At 33.7% G+C, this 14,941-nt stretch overlaps 1 protein-coding gene across 1 annotated transcript; it reads right to left on the bottom strand.

The window, feature by feature from the left end:
* Positions 1 to 6,215: 6,215 nt before the first annotated feature.
* Positions 6,216 to 8,024, bottom strand: LOC104105372 (uncharacterized). The gene is made up of 6 exons (XM_009613654.4): positions 7,830 to 8,024; positions 7,555 to 7,668; positions 7,213 to 7,462; positions 6,956 to 7,070; positions 6,622 to 6,786; positions 6,216 to 6,479 (listed from the first exon to the last, which is right to left on the bottom strand). Exons 1-6 carry the CDS (start codon positions 7,917 to 7,919, stop codon positions 6,443 to 6,445), a joined length of 771 nt encoding a protein of 256 aa, XP_009611949.1. The 5' UTR covers positions 7,920 to 8,024; the 3' UTR covers positions 6,216 to 6,442.
* Positions 8,025 to 14,941: the final 6,917 nt, after the last annotated feature.

Raw genomic sequence — 14,941 nt, 5'->3', positions numbered from 1 at the left:
CATGAACTTGAACTATATAAAACTGATTTGACTTAAACTGTCGGATTTGAAAGCATGTCTATTCTTTGCTGGAATTACTGAAAATGAACTATAATTGTGTAGCTCGTCACTATCTTCAGTTCCTTATTTATTATTGTTCCTTACTGAGTTGGTTGTACTCATACTACATCCAACACGTCGTGTGCAGATCCAGGTGTTCCCGGATATAGCGGGTGTTAATTCTTTCGCACAGTTGATTTTTCAGAGATTCAAATGTAGCTGCCGTGTTTCGCAGACCTTGTCTCTCCTTCCCTACCTCCTTCTTTACTATATTTGGTCTTGGACTATTATAGACCGTATTTTCCAGACTTGTATTCATATTAGATGCTCATGTACTCAGTGACACCGGGTTTTGAGAGTGTTTATATTTGTACTAGTGAGATTTCTTCCGCTGAACTTAATCATTATGTTTTCAAATTTAAAAGATATATGGTTTAGTGAGATTGTCGGCTTGCCTAGTATTGAGATAGGTGCCATCACGACGGGTGGGATTTTGGGTCGTGATAGTGTTGAAGAAGAAAAATTGAGTCTTTTTAATTTGGTATTATTTGATCAAATTGGTGATTGGAGATTTTTTGTGTATTTAGAAGCTTTGTTTCAAATTTGAGATCATTTAGAGCGGATTGGGGGTAGTTTGATCGAAATGGAAGTTGTAATTTCAAAGAATACTTTGTTTAAATAATTAGGGTTGTCTAAGGGGAGGGTAAGGGTAAGGGTAAGGAGAGGGTTCCTTTAGGGTAACTTTTCTTGGCGGTATTTAAAGGTAAGGGTTAAGGGTATTATTTTGGGTACACTACCAGTACCCTTACCGATCCTAAGGGTATCGGTACTTAAGGGTGCAATACCGATACTTTAGGGGTATTTATGATATTTTAAATTAAAAAATTTAAAAATATATTTAAATACAAACAAGCTTTAATGGATGAAAATAATTCAAGGCTACGAAGTGCATTTATTTTATTTTATTTTATTTTATGTAAATATTAGATTTATAATACACGTTACAAGTATTTATTTATATTTCAACTCTTGTAAAAATAAAATTAAATATTTCTTTTGAACGATTTACGTAATTTTTTAATAACTTTTTGTGGCTATTCGGTTGGAATTGGTAACACTTGTTCGTCTGCGTCCCCGCAATCTCCGGTTGATAGAATTTTATTACATGCATCGTCGTTTTCTTGAATTATTTCTGGAGGGCCAAAATTTCTTCTCTCCGCTCTAATCTAATCTCTGAATAAAACGGTAGTCTCCAACGTGTCTTCTGCCAATGAGTGTCTATGGTCTCCAAGTTGAAATCGTGTTGCACTGAATGCGCTTTCGGAAGCTATTAATGAAGCTTGAATAGTTAGCATATCTCAGGCTATTCTTGAAAGAATCGAAAATGATTGTTCATTCATTCTCCAATATTTTAGTAAGTCTTCATTCCCTTCATCATCACAAATATCAATAATTCTTGCAAGTAAATAAACACCAAGCTCGTTAATTTGTGAAGACTGCGATTGGCTAATCATTTACCGAATAGCACCAAAAGATCTATTTGCAACAGTCTTTTTAAGAGGTTAAGATGATGAAGAAGTAGAGGCACAACTAGTTGGTGCAACACAGTTTATTTGTCTTTGGTAAAAATCATACACAACTTTAGCATTTTTTTAATTACTAGCCAAACAAGTAGGTAGGGTTGGTCTTTGAATTGGTTCTATTTCTAAATTAAGGTAAATTATTTCAATAAGTGTTTTTGCAGCAATAACTTTTATTTGAGGATGTAAAATAGCAGTAGTAATGTAAATAACAGGAATAGGAAAAAAATACTTTTTAAAATTTTCAACTATTATTTTAATAACATCTTTATAATCTTCTTTTTATTTATACTCAAAAAATTACATCAAAATTCCAGCTATATAAATTAACATGCTAGAAATAGTTGGATAATATACCCCAGAAAATTCTTTAGTAGCATAGAAATATTTTTCTAAAAAATGAATAAGATGAAAAGCGGTATCCCAATCATCATCTATTATCATTGCGTGAACATATTGAACATGAGGATTAAACATGTTAGTAATAGGTTTCTTGTATGTAACGAACAAATCTGTTAGATGACGGTAAACTAAAAGGCAAACTCTCTAGAGCAGCCATATTTGCTATATTTTCTCTATCATTTTTGTGGTAATAATGGAAAAAACCTTCCGTCACAAGGTTAATTTGTGATTGTACAGTATGAGAATCGTGCTTCGACTGAGTAGGATTTGTTTTAAAACGGGACCCCCTCCCTAGCAAGCCAACATCTTTGTGCTTAAGTTGCATATGCTTCATTAAACCTCTCGTTCTGCCATGACCAGGTTTATTTTAAAAAGTTAATTGTTGTTTACAAATTTTACAAATAGCCTTTTTACTAGCCTTATCTGTTAGATGAGGATTAAACATGTTAGTAATAGGTTTCTCATATGTAACGAACAAATCTGTTAGATGACGGTAAACTAAAAGGCAAACTCTCTAGAGCAGCCATTTTTGCTATATTTTCTCTATCATTTTTGTGGTCATAATGAAAAACACCTCCCGTCACAAGGTTAATTTGTGATTGTACAGTATGAGAATCGTGCTTCGACTGAGTAGGATTTGTTTCAGAACGGGACCCCCCCTCCCCCCAGCAAGCCAAACATCTTTGTGCTTAAGTTGCATATGTTTCATTAAACCTCCCGTTCTGCCATGACCAGGTTTATTTTAAAAAGTTAATTGTTGTTTACAAATTTTACAAATAGCCTTTTTACTAGCCTTATCATTCGTAAATCATTGCTAATAAATTGATCTTTTTTTAAGTTCAATTGGTTCTCTAGTGGGAGGTAACAGAACATCAGCTCCCAACTGAGATTGACTCTGAGTTGGAACTGCAGGAACAGGACTAGTAGGTGTTTCATCTAAGTTCTCTTCGTCCTCACTAAAAATATCAAAATCATCATACTGTACTTGTAGTGTTTCGTGATATAGTGGTTGATAATTAACATTGACATCATGATAGTCAGGTGTTTCATCTACGTGAGTGAAGTCATCAATATGAGTAGGAGTACTAGATCTAGTATTTTCCTTTTTTTTAAGCACGTTTTTGCTAGTTAAAGGAGCCATTTTTATTAATTAATAATTAAAATAAAAATAAATAACAACACAAGTATAAGAAAAATAAATACAAAAATTAATAAGAGTTGGAACGATGTACCAAACGTCGACGTATAATTAATGTCAATGGAAGAAAATTGCTCCAACTAGTAGTGTAGTGCTAAGAAAAATATACACCATCAAATACTTGATGTTGATGCTTGAGAAGTTATAACAAAATTAATTGAGTGTTATAAACGTTAATTGCAATTAGAGATAGAGAGAGATAAAGAATTAGAGAGATACGAGAGTTTTTGAATGAAAATTGAAAGAATGAAATGGGGTATTCTTAGTTTTAAAATAGGGCTAAAGTGTATTTGGACAAACTTAGGGGGTAGGGGGGATGTTGGGGGGCTAGGGAGGCAAAAAACGTCGTTGGCTAACGGTACAAAATGGTCTATATTTTTAAAAAATAAAAATAAAATAATACCGTTGGGTACCAGTACGGGTTCGGTACCAGTACAATACCTATGGGTACTTCCGGTACTGATACTAGGGGTACTCAATCGGGTACCCTATCATTACCCTTACCCTCCACTCCAAATCCCTTACCCCTACCCAACTATCGGTACCGGTACCGATACGGTATGGTACAAGTACCGATAATACCGTACCATTAGACAACCTTAGAAATAATGAACAAAAAATTATGCCCATCGGGTAGATTTCGTTGAACAACTAAATAAATATGAGTAAATATAGCGTAAACTCTACCAATCCGGCAGATAAATCCCTGAAAAGCAAAATCATGCCGACTGGGGTAGACTTTGATGAACAATTTAATAGATATATAGAGTAGATATAGTATAAACTCTACTAATCTTGCAGAGAAATTCCTAAAGACCAAAATTAGTCCAACGGGGTAGACCTTGAGAACAGATTAACAAATAGGTAGAGTACATATAGGACAAACTTTGTCAAACGAGTAGAGAAGCAATCATTATATGCGGGTCCGAGACTATTTTTTAAATATCGCCAATGTCGGAGACATTCGGCTAAGACTAGCCCCTTACGAGGCCATTCATGTCAATCTCCCACTGTCCAATAAGTTTTAGTAGCTAAGTTGATTCGCTACCTCAACTTTTAAGTTTTAACTTATTGGTTATGACTCGATTCTCTAACTTGTAATTTCCTCCTAATTTTTATACAAAAAAAAAGAAGTTATAAAATAAGTTACTCCCTCCATTTTAAATTAGATAATTTTTTTTTTTTAGTCTGTTCCAAAATAAATAACATATTTTTAAATTTGAAAATAATTCAATTTTAAACTCTTCATTTTACTCATTTTACCCTTAATGAGAAGCTTTTATAACCAAACAAAAGTCATGGCCCCATAAAGTTTTTAGCCCTTAGACTTTTAAAATCACAAGTTTCAAAAACCTTTTTTTTTATTTTTTAAACTGCGTGACGAATCAAACTATCTCATCTTAATTGAAACGGATGGAGTACAAAATAAGAAAAAACCATTAGACAGCCGATTTTGTTGGAGATCTCACTGTTCCCAAATATTGGATAAACAACTAAAGGTACCTTCCCAGCTATTAGAACGCCATTCTTTACTAAACCACCTAATGGGAAAGAAGGAAAACTTTATCCAAGTAACAACAGAGTGAACTTAAGTTACTAGTAAGGCGGTCTCTGGACTATAGGTAGTTGATATATTCTGATTAATTCATTATTTAAAACTTATACTAGAGTATATAAATAGTAACGACTCATTCTCTGTGACAGTTTAACTATTTATATACTCTAGTAGGGGTGGGCATATTTCGGTCCGAACCGAAAAAACCGACCGAATCAAAAATATTTTTATTTCGATTTCGGTTTCGGTTATTCGGTTTTTTCGGTCGGTTTCATTTTAAAATTTTAAAATTTCAGTTTTTTTGTTCGGTTTTCGGTTATTAGTTTATTTGGTTCGGTTAACCGAAAAATCGAATTATTAGCAAACCAACAAATTTTCGGTTGGTTTCAGTCTAATTTACCGAAATTTTGAAAGAAAACCAACAAATTCGTCAATCCAATTATTACATAGAGAGAGCCCAATATGATAATGTTCAAACCGAAAACCGAACCGAATTTCTTAAACCGAACTGAACCGAACTTATTTCAGTTCGGTTTCGGTTACTACTTTTACAAAACCGAAAACCAAATAACCGAAACGAATGTCTTAAAACCGAACCGACCGAACGCCCACCCCTATTAACTCTAGTATAAGTTTAACTATTAGTTGGATTATAAATAGTAACTTAATACAACAATGTATAGAATAGCGGTTCTTAATTTAATCTAATCCATTAAATCCCAACAAGGGAATCGTAACAGAACCAATACACAAATTGCCATGTTTAAGAATGCGGCCATCGGCAGCTGCTCCTTTGGATCGAAAGCAATGCTCTCTGCTCCAACTGCTCCTTTCAGTTGGATTATCTCAGCTTTTGGGAGGAGATTTTGGGAGCTTGGTATTGGAGGTTGTTTCAACACATTTTCGGAGTTGAGGGCTAAAGTGCAAGTGCTGTTGTTGCACTCAACAGTAGCTTTGAAGCATTCATGTGGGGTACTACTGTCTTTTGGTTACTAGTTAGAAACAATGGTTTGAGGTTATGTCGAAGTTATCTTCTTTTATAGTAGGACATTTGCATTTGGTTTGTATTAAGAGTAGACTGACTTCAAATAATATAGTAAGAGAGATTGAAAGATTTGCTTTGTTGTGTGAGCTTTAACTTGGTTCCAGACAGGGCCGCCCAAACTTTTTAGGGGCCCCATTTCCTAATAATAGTATATGTGTATATTATTATTTTCTTAAAAAATATTAAATACTATGGTATAAAAACTCCTAAAAAAATTATAAAAAAGAGGAATTTTTTTTGGAATAGTGCTTAATTTTTATGTATATTTAAAACTAAGGTCTATTATTGAAATTTAACTTTAGGCCACCAAATTTGTTGAGTCGCGCTTCTGAAAAAAAATTGAAGTATATAACTTAAAACTCTTAAATTATTTCGGTACTAACTAAACCATCCAAATTCCAAAAGCATCAACCACATGAAGGATTATGCATATACTGATATGGTTACTAGTGTAGCATTACAAGTACAGCTCATAATCCATGGAATTTTACACTAGTTTCCAGTAGATTGCATGCAAGTACTTATACATGGTTCAGTTGTACAATAAATTCTGTTGCTTATCCTGTAATTCTCTCATTTATATTTTACACCTAGATATGCGGCTTGATTGGTTCCCCTGTTTATCAAAGTTTTGGGATAGTAATCTGTAAAAGTCCGTCCCTGCATCGTAAAACACTCATGAATTCCAGAATTTTAATACAAATATTTATGTAATGAAACATTCCAACAACCTCTTTTCTTAACTCAAAACATTAAGCATGTAGAAATAACAGGTAAATGATAACAAGTTTTGACAACTTACACAAACTCAGCTGAGGCGCTATCCTTGTTGGCATTATTTGGAAGAGGCCAGAAAACCCGATAAGGTCCCTGTACAATCTCCCTTTTGTGATAAGACGATACAGAGTCATTCGACTTTGTTGCCACTTTCGACCATTGTGTTGAACGATTTCCAGAAACTATTAAGCTGTCGAGGACATAACACTCGTTTATTAGACCAATACGAATTCTGAATTCGTCACTGCCTCATTGCAGAAGATGCTCTTTTAAGATGAACTTTATGCAACATGATCATCCCTTATAATTAAGGGATGACCGTGGAACAAAAGACTAATGGATAATTGCAAGTTATTTACCTTTTTTCACTGATTTCTACCTTTATATCATTTATATTGACACCGGGAAGTTCTATCGATACGATGTACATGGATCCAGATTCTGCAACATCCATCCTAGGAGACCATTTACTTCCTGTATTAGCAAAACAAAAAGTGAATTTTTAAACATTCTGAAGAGGCTGTACCCTCAATTTCTAGAACAAAAAGCATTACTGCAATACATTATTAATTCCAGCAAAAAACGCCAATCAAAGCAAAGCTACATCTTTGTTTACCATTGGATTGAAGTCCATTTCTTCTTTCTTTCAATTGGGGGCGCGACTTTTCATTAATTCCTGTACTTGGCCTAGCAAATTTCGGAGCTTCTGTTGCAGTTTGATTGTATTTGCGACCTTGTGCAACATACTGGAATTCTTTATTAGTAGGTCTAGAATACATTGGTCCTTCAGAAGCAATAGAACTCTTTTTTGCACAACTATTAGGCTTTAAAGGCAAGGCAGATTCAGTACTACAACTTCCCAGCCCCTAGGCAAAACAATAAGAAAGAAAAGGTCAATTATCAGAGAGCACAATCTCTTTGAAACTAAGGAATAATATTTCTGTTTTTATTCACAGACCTGTTCACTTGAGTTGAGCCTCATGAAACAAGCTTGAGAACTGGAACTTTGTCGTGCATAATTCATTCTGTTATCATACCTCGGAACCGCAGAATTCAAACTACTGCTACAGCTCTGATATTCAAACAAGTGAAAAGCCAAATATTGCATTAGCAAATAACACATCTCTATAGAGAAAGAACAGTATATGCATAGATGGGTGAGAACTGAGAAGAGAAAATAGAGGAAATAATTTTCTAAACGAAACATAGTGATATATAGAAGAAAGACAGTACCATAGGAAACAGATGAGTGGAAATATCATCATGGGAAGCCAAATGAGAAGAAATCATGTTCATTCTTCGTCTCACAACTTGACTCTCCATTTTTCTCTGCTTCTTCAAACACACTGAATACAGAGGTACCCGAGTTTCTGTGTGAATATAGAATAGATACTGATATTCTTCGCAGACGTGGGATTTTAAGATGCAAGATTTTTGGATATGGTGATGACGATATAGGCAGATTTTTTTTAGTGTACTTTTTTTGTGGAAAAGATCTTATTCCAAAAATATCGGCACTTAGATTCTTTTGGGCTGCTTCGGACTGGATATTTTTCCTTTCTTTACTTTTTTTCCCCCTTAAACATAATTAAGAAATGATAAAGATGACTTATTTCAGTAACCCTTTCTTTAGGCATATTCATTTCATTGCTGTAACCAGTAACCACTGTAGTGATTTCCATGTGGCCTATCTTGTCTCGTCAATTTCTCACCGTTTCCGTTTTAAAGTGGAGATTATAATTTTTGCCTCAATGGTATGTTTATAATTTTTGGAGTTAATACCCTAAAAACCTCTTTAAACTATTATATTTTTGTTACTTTCCTACTTAAACTATTCGATGTCTCCAAAATTTTTCTGAACTATATTGCCACTCATATTAAAACTCTCGCGTCGCTCACCTGGCATAACATGTATAGATACTCGCTTGGGAGCACGTTGTAGCTGAAAAAAGCCATCAAAATGGCCCACCTAACAGATAATAATGTCTAATTAGCCTAACCCTCTTTCAAATTTATTTTTTGTAATAAATATTCTCCTTATTTCAGTTATATTCATCTTTCTTCCTCATTTTTCACCACTCTTCTTTATTTTTCACCTTTTTCTTCATTCTTTAACCTTTTTTCTTCGTTCTTTAACCTTTTTTCTTCAATTCTCTATATGGGTTTTTTTTCGAAAAATTTCTCCATCTCTTGTTTCCTCTGAAATTATTTATTCTCTTTCTTGTTTTAGTCTTCTTTCCTGTCTTATACATATTGTTGAAAGAATACCAATTTAAATCTTTTTATTAAACTCAACATCTTGTAAAGAATAAATTTGAATCTCTTGAACCTTCTTTATGTAATCTGGAATTAGATAATGTAATTGCTGGGCAATTGATTTTTTATTTGCTCAATTTTATTTTGTGTAATCTTTTTTATGTAATACAAGATGACTTTTAAGAAATACAATACTATATGCATTTATTTATATTTTAACTGTGCTACAAAGTGAATATAAATAAGGACTTATCAATTAGAGTCTAGCATAAAGCACAATCACAATTAAACATAAAATTAACACAGTACATTAGATATTATTTTGGCCAAAACTCTTAGAATTAATCAATCATTCGAGAGTAATAAATCGAGTAAACTATATAAAATTTTTTGTACAAACCATAAGTTAATATAGTTATACAGACGTACCTTTAAAAGTCCAACTTGGGGTTTTAATATATAGGGTAATATAGTTCCGAGGGGGGGGGGGGGGCACCGAATAGTTTAAGTAGGCAACTGACAAAAACTTGATAGTTTAGGGGGATTTTAGAGTATTAACTCTAATTTTGGCTAAAAAAAAAAAAATGAGTTCTGATATCACATCTTTAGTTGTCACTTTTATCTTATTTTAGTTGTGGTAGTGATTTCAAATTTAATTCCTTTTTGGTATTTTGTTGAATTTTCCTTTAAATATTCAGTAAAATAAGTGTTACAGCTCTTAAATAAACACAGCCTTTTTTCCAGCTTATTTCATCGTTAACATTCATAGTTTACATTCTATGCTCTTTCAGCAACATTCGATTCTCTTAAAAAAAGGACTGAATTTCAAAATTTTATTATCCATTTAATTCATTTAGATTCTTACACTTTCACAATTTTTTACTTCATGTGAAAATATGTCTCTCTTTATATGACGCAACCCTTACGTCATAAGTCATAAGTGTCCCTGCCAAGTATAACTAGCAAATCTCACAAGTCAATAAGTGTCCACTGCCAAATAGAACTAGCAATCCTCTGGCCTTAATATATTCAAGAGTTGATTTCTCAAACAGTGATTGAACTTACATTTTCTCTACTAAATTAATATTTATAATTTTAAAGTCACTGCTTTTATGATTTGTAACCCAAAAGATAAATTTATCGGTACATTCTCTAACTCTGACCGAAAAGTTTAAGTATAGGTATGCGAAAAAAATTATTTTGTGGGTAGCAAATATGTTTACCCACTAATCTAAATAATAAAGAGTACAGAAGTGGGTCGTGGGAAAGGGATAAAAGTCAAAGGTTTTATGTGTATTTGGGTTTAATTAAAAAAAAAGAAAGGGTTATGTATATTTTACTGGGTAAATATATTTACCGACTTAAAGAAGTTAAAAGAAAACAGTGTTGACTTGGAAAGACACATTGGCAGAGGCGGATGTAGTATAGTATATATGGATTCAACTGAACCCATAACTTTCGATGTCGAGTAAAACTTTGTATGTAAAAATTCATTAAAATTACAAAAATAGTAGATATGAACCCATAACTTTAAAAATATAATGAGTTCAATGTTAAAAACCTTAAAATTGAAACCATATGATTTAAATCCTGGATCCGTCTCTGGGCATTTTAGCTGATTTGGCATGTTTATTAGGCTTTTCGATCAAAGTCGACGAATTTTCCAGCTATATTTATTTTTAAAGTACCAAATTGTAAGTTCAATGACTTCATATTACAAATTTATTAAATTGATTTTAGTGGAAAGTATAGAAGTTGGATGACCATAGAAAAATTAACCAATATTAAAGGAAGATGTTTAATGGGAAAATGCATGAGTGCCCCTGACTTATACTCGGATTTTTAACTACACATTTTATTTTTGCGGGAATCCTATTACACCTCTAAACTTTTTTTAAAATGGAATTAGTATACCCTTAGTGCTGATGTGCCGGAAGAGAGTGTATGTCACTCTCTTTGGGAGAATAAGAAAGACAGAAAAAGTTGAAATTTTATATTTATAACATTTTTTTATAAAATACTATTTTTCTATTTTTCTTTTCTCTTGGTTTTCTTTCTCTTTTCCTTTTCTTTACTCTAGTTTCTTTACTTATATACTTGGTCGGAAATTAGCTTCGGCATTCTCCATAATCTTCGGCAAAATCGAGTCCAGATTTTATTCTTTAAGTTTTATTTGTTGAACCAGAATTTTGAAGAGAGCGAGGAAGAAGAATTTGGTTATTGATCCGTCACCGGAAAAAAAATTTGCACCGGAAAAAATGGAGTATTTGAAATTCCGACTACCATTTTCAGCTTATATTCGTTTTTCTTTCTTTTTCTCCCCCCCCCCCCCCCCCCATAAATTACACTTTCAAGAAAAATTTATATATATATTTATAAAGCAAAACATCACTCAGATCGGGATAAAAAACTATCGCCGGAAAAAAAAAATTCGCCGAAAAAAATAGAGTCCTTGAAATTCCGACGACCACCATTTTATGCCGCCGGTGACCAAAACAAAAAGAAAGAGAATGAAATAACAAAAAAATGAGAATAATAAGAAATAAGAAAAAAGGAAAGGAAAAAGAAGAAAGAATAAAAAAAAGTACTAAATATACATCTGGTAGCGCGTGTAGTTCACCACTTGCCAAGAGTTTGGTTGTCTAGTTTTCGGGTGGTATTTATTCCATAATATAATTCCCGCAAAGATAAAGTGTGTAGTTGAAAATTCGGGTACAAGTGAGGGGTACTTATGCATTTTTTCATATTTTAACGGGAAAGAAACGGATATTTAAAGGGTTCTTTTTCCTTTTGCCCTTTTGAAAATTTCTTCCTTTTGTAACTATTTTTTAAATCCATGCTAGATTAAGCAACTTCCTAATTATTTTTCCAAAATTTTTGGATCTTTTTAATTATAAACTGTTTGATATTTCTTTCTTTTTTTGTAACATATTTAAAGCCTTATTTTAAAAAATGAAGAAGTTATTCATTCCCATAAAAGTTATTTCGAAACAGACCTAGTTAGAACTTGAAATCAACAGAAATTTTCATATTTCAATTAGGGTTCATGGAGAAGGAAAAGGGGAAATCATTTGAAAGAGAGATTTTGTGTTTTCAATTAGAAAATGAGCAAAAGAACTGTCTAGAGTGTTACTCAGCCCCTATATATTTGGGTCATACTACGTTGTAAAAACAAAACAAACTAAAATCTGATACAAATAAATAATGGGCTAGGCCCAATTACTCCAGCTCGCTAGTGTTGGCCCAATCTTCAGGTAACTCCAATACCCCCCTCAAGTTGGAGGGTGGACACACACCCAACTTGCCGGTCAATGTGCGATGGTGCAAACTTGTCAAAGATTTGGTAAACATGTGAGCTAGTAGGAACATAAGACAAAGAAATGAGTCCATTCGCCAATTTGGTGTGAATGAAATGATAGTCGACTTTGATGTGTTTGGTCGCTCATGGAACACTGGATTCTTGGCTATATGAATTGCAGCTTGGTTGTAGCACAGGATAGGAACTGAAAGAATAATAGAGAGACCCAAATCATGTAATAGTCGGACTAACCAAGCCAACTCAGCCACCACTCTACTCATAGCTCTGTATTCTGCCTCAGCTGTGACAGAGAAACAATGTGATAGTTTTTAGATTTCTAACTTATGAGACTACCACCCAATTGAATACAAAAACCAGAAACAGATCACCTAGAGTCGGGGCAAGCTGCCTAATTACTGTCACAACTAGCCAACAAAGATAAATTAGTAGAATTATTCAGCAAGACTCCAAAATCAGAAGTGCCCTTTAAGTATCGCAAGACATGTAAATCGGCAGTCGTATGTGGAACTATAGGTCTTTGTAAAAATTGACTTAAATATTGGACATCAAAATATAAATCTAGTCTATTGTGAGTCAAAAAATTTAGTTTTCCAACTAGACTCCTATAACTTTCAGGCTTACGTAGCAGCTCTCCAACATCAGAATGCAATTTATGGCTCATTTTCAATGGACTAACAACAACAGAGACTTCAACACAATTGTATTCAGACAACAAATAATAGATAAACTTTTTCTGACGCAAAAGGATACCTGACTTAAGATAACAAACCTGAATACCCAAAAAGTAATTAAGCAAGCCCAGGTCCTTAATCTTGAACTGGTCATCCAGAAAAGCTTTAGGAGCGGAAATCCCAGACAAGTCATCCTCGGTCACAATAATGTCATCCACATAAATAACTATAAGGGTACTAAAGCAATCCGTTTTCTTAATGAACAAGGAATAGTCATTCAAGGAGTGATTATACCCCCTAGAGTGAAGTGCATGAGATAGCTTGACATACCACTGCTTAGATGCATGTCTTAAGGCATAAAGAGACTTTTGCAACTTGCATACCAAAGTAACAGATCCAGAAGAAGTAGAAGAAGTAGAGGCAACAGAAAGACCTTGAGGAAGTTTCATATAAATTTCTTCATCTAGATCCCCATGCATAAATGCATTATGAACATCCAACTAAAACATGGGCCACTATGTTTTAACAGCAACAACAACCAAACACCTAATAGTGTACACTTTAACAACTGGAGAAAAAGTTTCATTAAAATTAATTGCTTTTGACTGAATATCTCCTCTAACCACTAATCTAATTTAGTATCTTTCTATACTTTCATCAGCTTTGTATTTAATTTTATACATCCAATTACACTCTATAGGCTTCTTCCCGGCAGGTAGTTCAACATTCCATGTTTGGTTTGCTTCTAGGGCCTCAAGCTCTTTCCTCATGGACTACTGCCAAGAAGGAATAACAACATCCTGAGTGTAAGAATGAGGCTCTTCTGCAGCATATGTTGTAGCAAACATGAGTGAAAATGTGGAGCAGGAAGCAGATGAAGGAAGTTGGGCCACATAATCTTTCAAATGAGTGGGGAGCTGATGGGCTCTGGAGCATTTTCTCACTTCAGGAACCGAGAAAGGTGCTAACCCAACAGGAATAGAGGTGGGATCAACAGTAGTGTGAATAGAGGTAGAATCATCAATAGTATTAGACACTTCAAGAGTAGGGAGAAGAGTATCTGGAGGGACAAAAGGAGTAGGAACAGTACTAAGAGAAGAATCATAGAAAGTAGGTATAGAATAAGCAAGATAAGAAGAAGCAGAAAATGACAGCACATAAGGGAATACACACTCATGAACGGTGAAATCCCTAGAGTAGATAACAAACTTAGTGGTTAGATTGTACATTTGTACCCCTTTTTAGCAAAGGGATAGCCAATGAACACACAAGGAGATGCTTTAGGTTGGAACTTATCTTTATGACACTTGGGAACACTGGCATAACAGAGGCAACCAAAAGGGTTTTAATGAGAATAAGAAGGAGAAACCCCATAAAGTAATTCAAATAGAGTCTTATTGGACAAAACTGTAGAGGAAAATCTATTAATAAGATAAGTTGCTATTAAAACACATTCTTTCCAAAACTTGGTAGGAAGATTGGGTTGAAACAATAAAGCTCTTGAGGTTTATAGTAGATGTCTATATGTTGTCTCTATCACACCATTCTGTTATGGTGTGTGCGGGTAAGTTATTTGATGTATGATACCATTTTTAGAAAATAAAAAAAATAAAAAATAAAAAAGCTAAATAGCTGAGTTAGAGGAGCCAAGTTCCAAAGCATTATCACTCCTAACCTTTTGGAAATAAATTTGGAACTGTGTTTTGACCATGGCTATAAATGCCTTAAGTAGGATAAAAGCATAACTCTTGGATTGTAAAAGACGTGTCTATGTTGCTCTGCTATAGTTACCAACTATTGTCAAATAATACTTTGCTCCAAAATAGGTTTGGGTGTGGTATGGTCCCCAAGTGTTAACATAAATAAGTTGGAGTAACGAAGTGGAATGGGAAGAACTATCTGAGAAGGGTAATCTAGGTTGTCTAGCTAAAGAAAAATAGTACAAATAAAAGACTGTTTAGCAGATCAATCATTAAAAATAGAAGGTATATGCTTTATTGGAACAAAAGGAACATGCCCCAACCTATGATGCCAAAGAATATTATTTGTATTCATATTTTTTCAGAAAAGTAGAAGAAGGTAAAGTAGAGATATAAGTG

Source organism: Nicotiana tomentosiformis, chromosome 7 (genome assembly GCF_000390325.3).
Source record: "Nicotiana tomentosiformis chromosome 7, ASM39032v3, whole genome shotgun sequence".
NCBI lineage: Eukaryota > Viridiplantae > Streptophyta > Magnoliopsida > Solanales > Solanaceae > Nicotiana > Nicotiana tomentosiformis.
This window is presented reverse-complemented; position numbering and strand designations above follow the sequence as displayed.

Coding starts and splice junctions, on each gene's coding strand:
- LOC104105372 (XM_009613654.4), bottom strand. CDS start 7,919: ATGGAGAGTCAAGTTGTGAGACGAAGAATGAACATGATTTCTTCTCAT. Junction 7,669..7,829: donor CCACTCATCTGTTTCCTATG/GTACTGTCTTTC, acceptor TTTGAATATCAG/AGCTGTAGCAGTAGTTTGAA. Junction 7,071..7,212: donor AAATGGACTTCAATCCAATG/GTAAACAAAGAT, acceptor TTGCTAATACAG/GAAGTAAATGGTCTCCTAGG.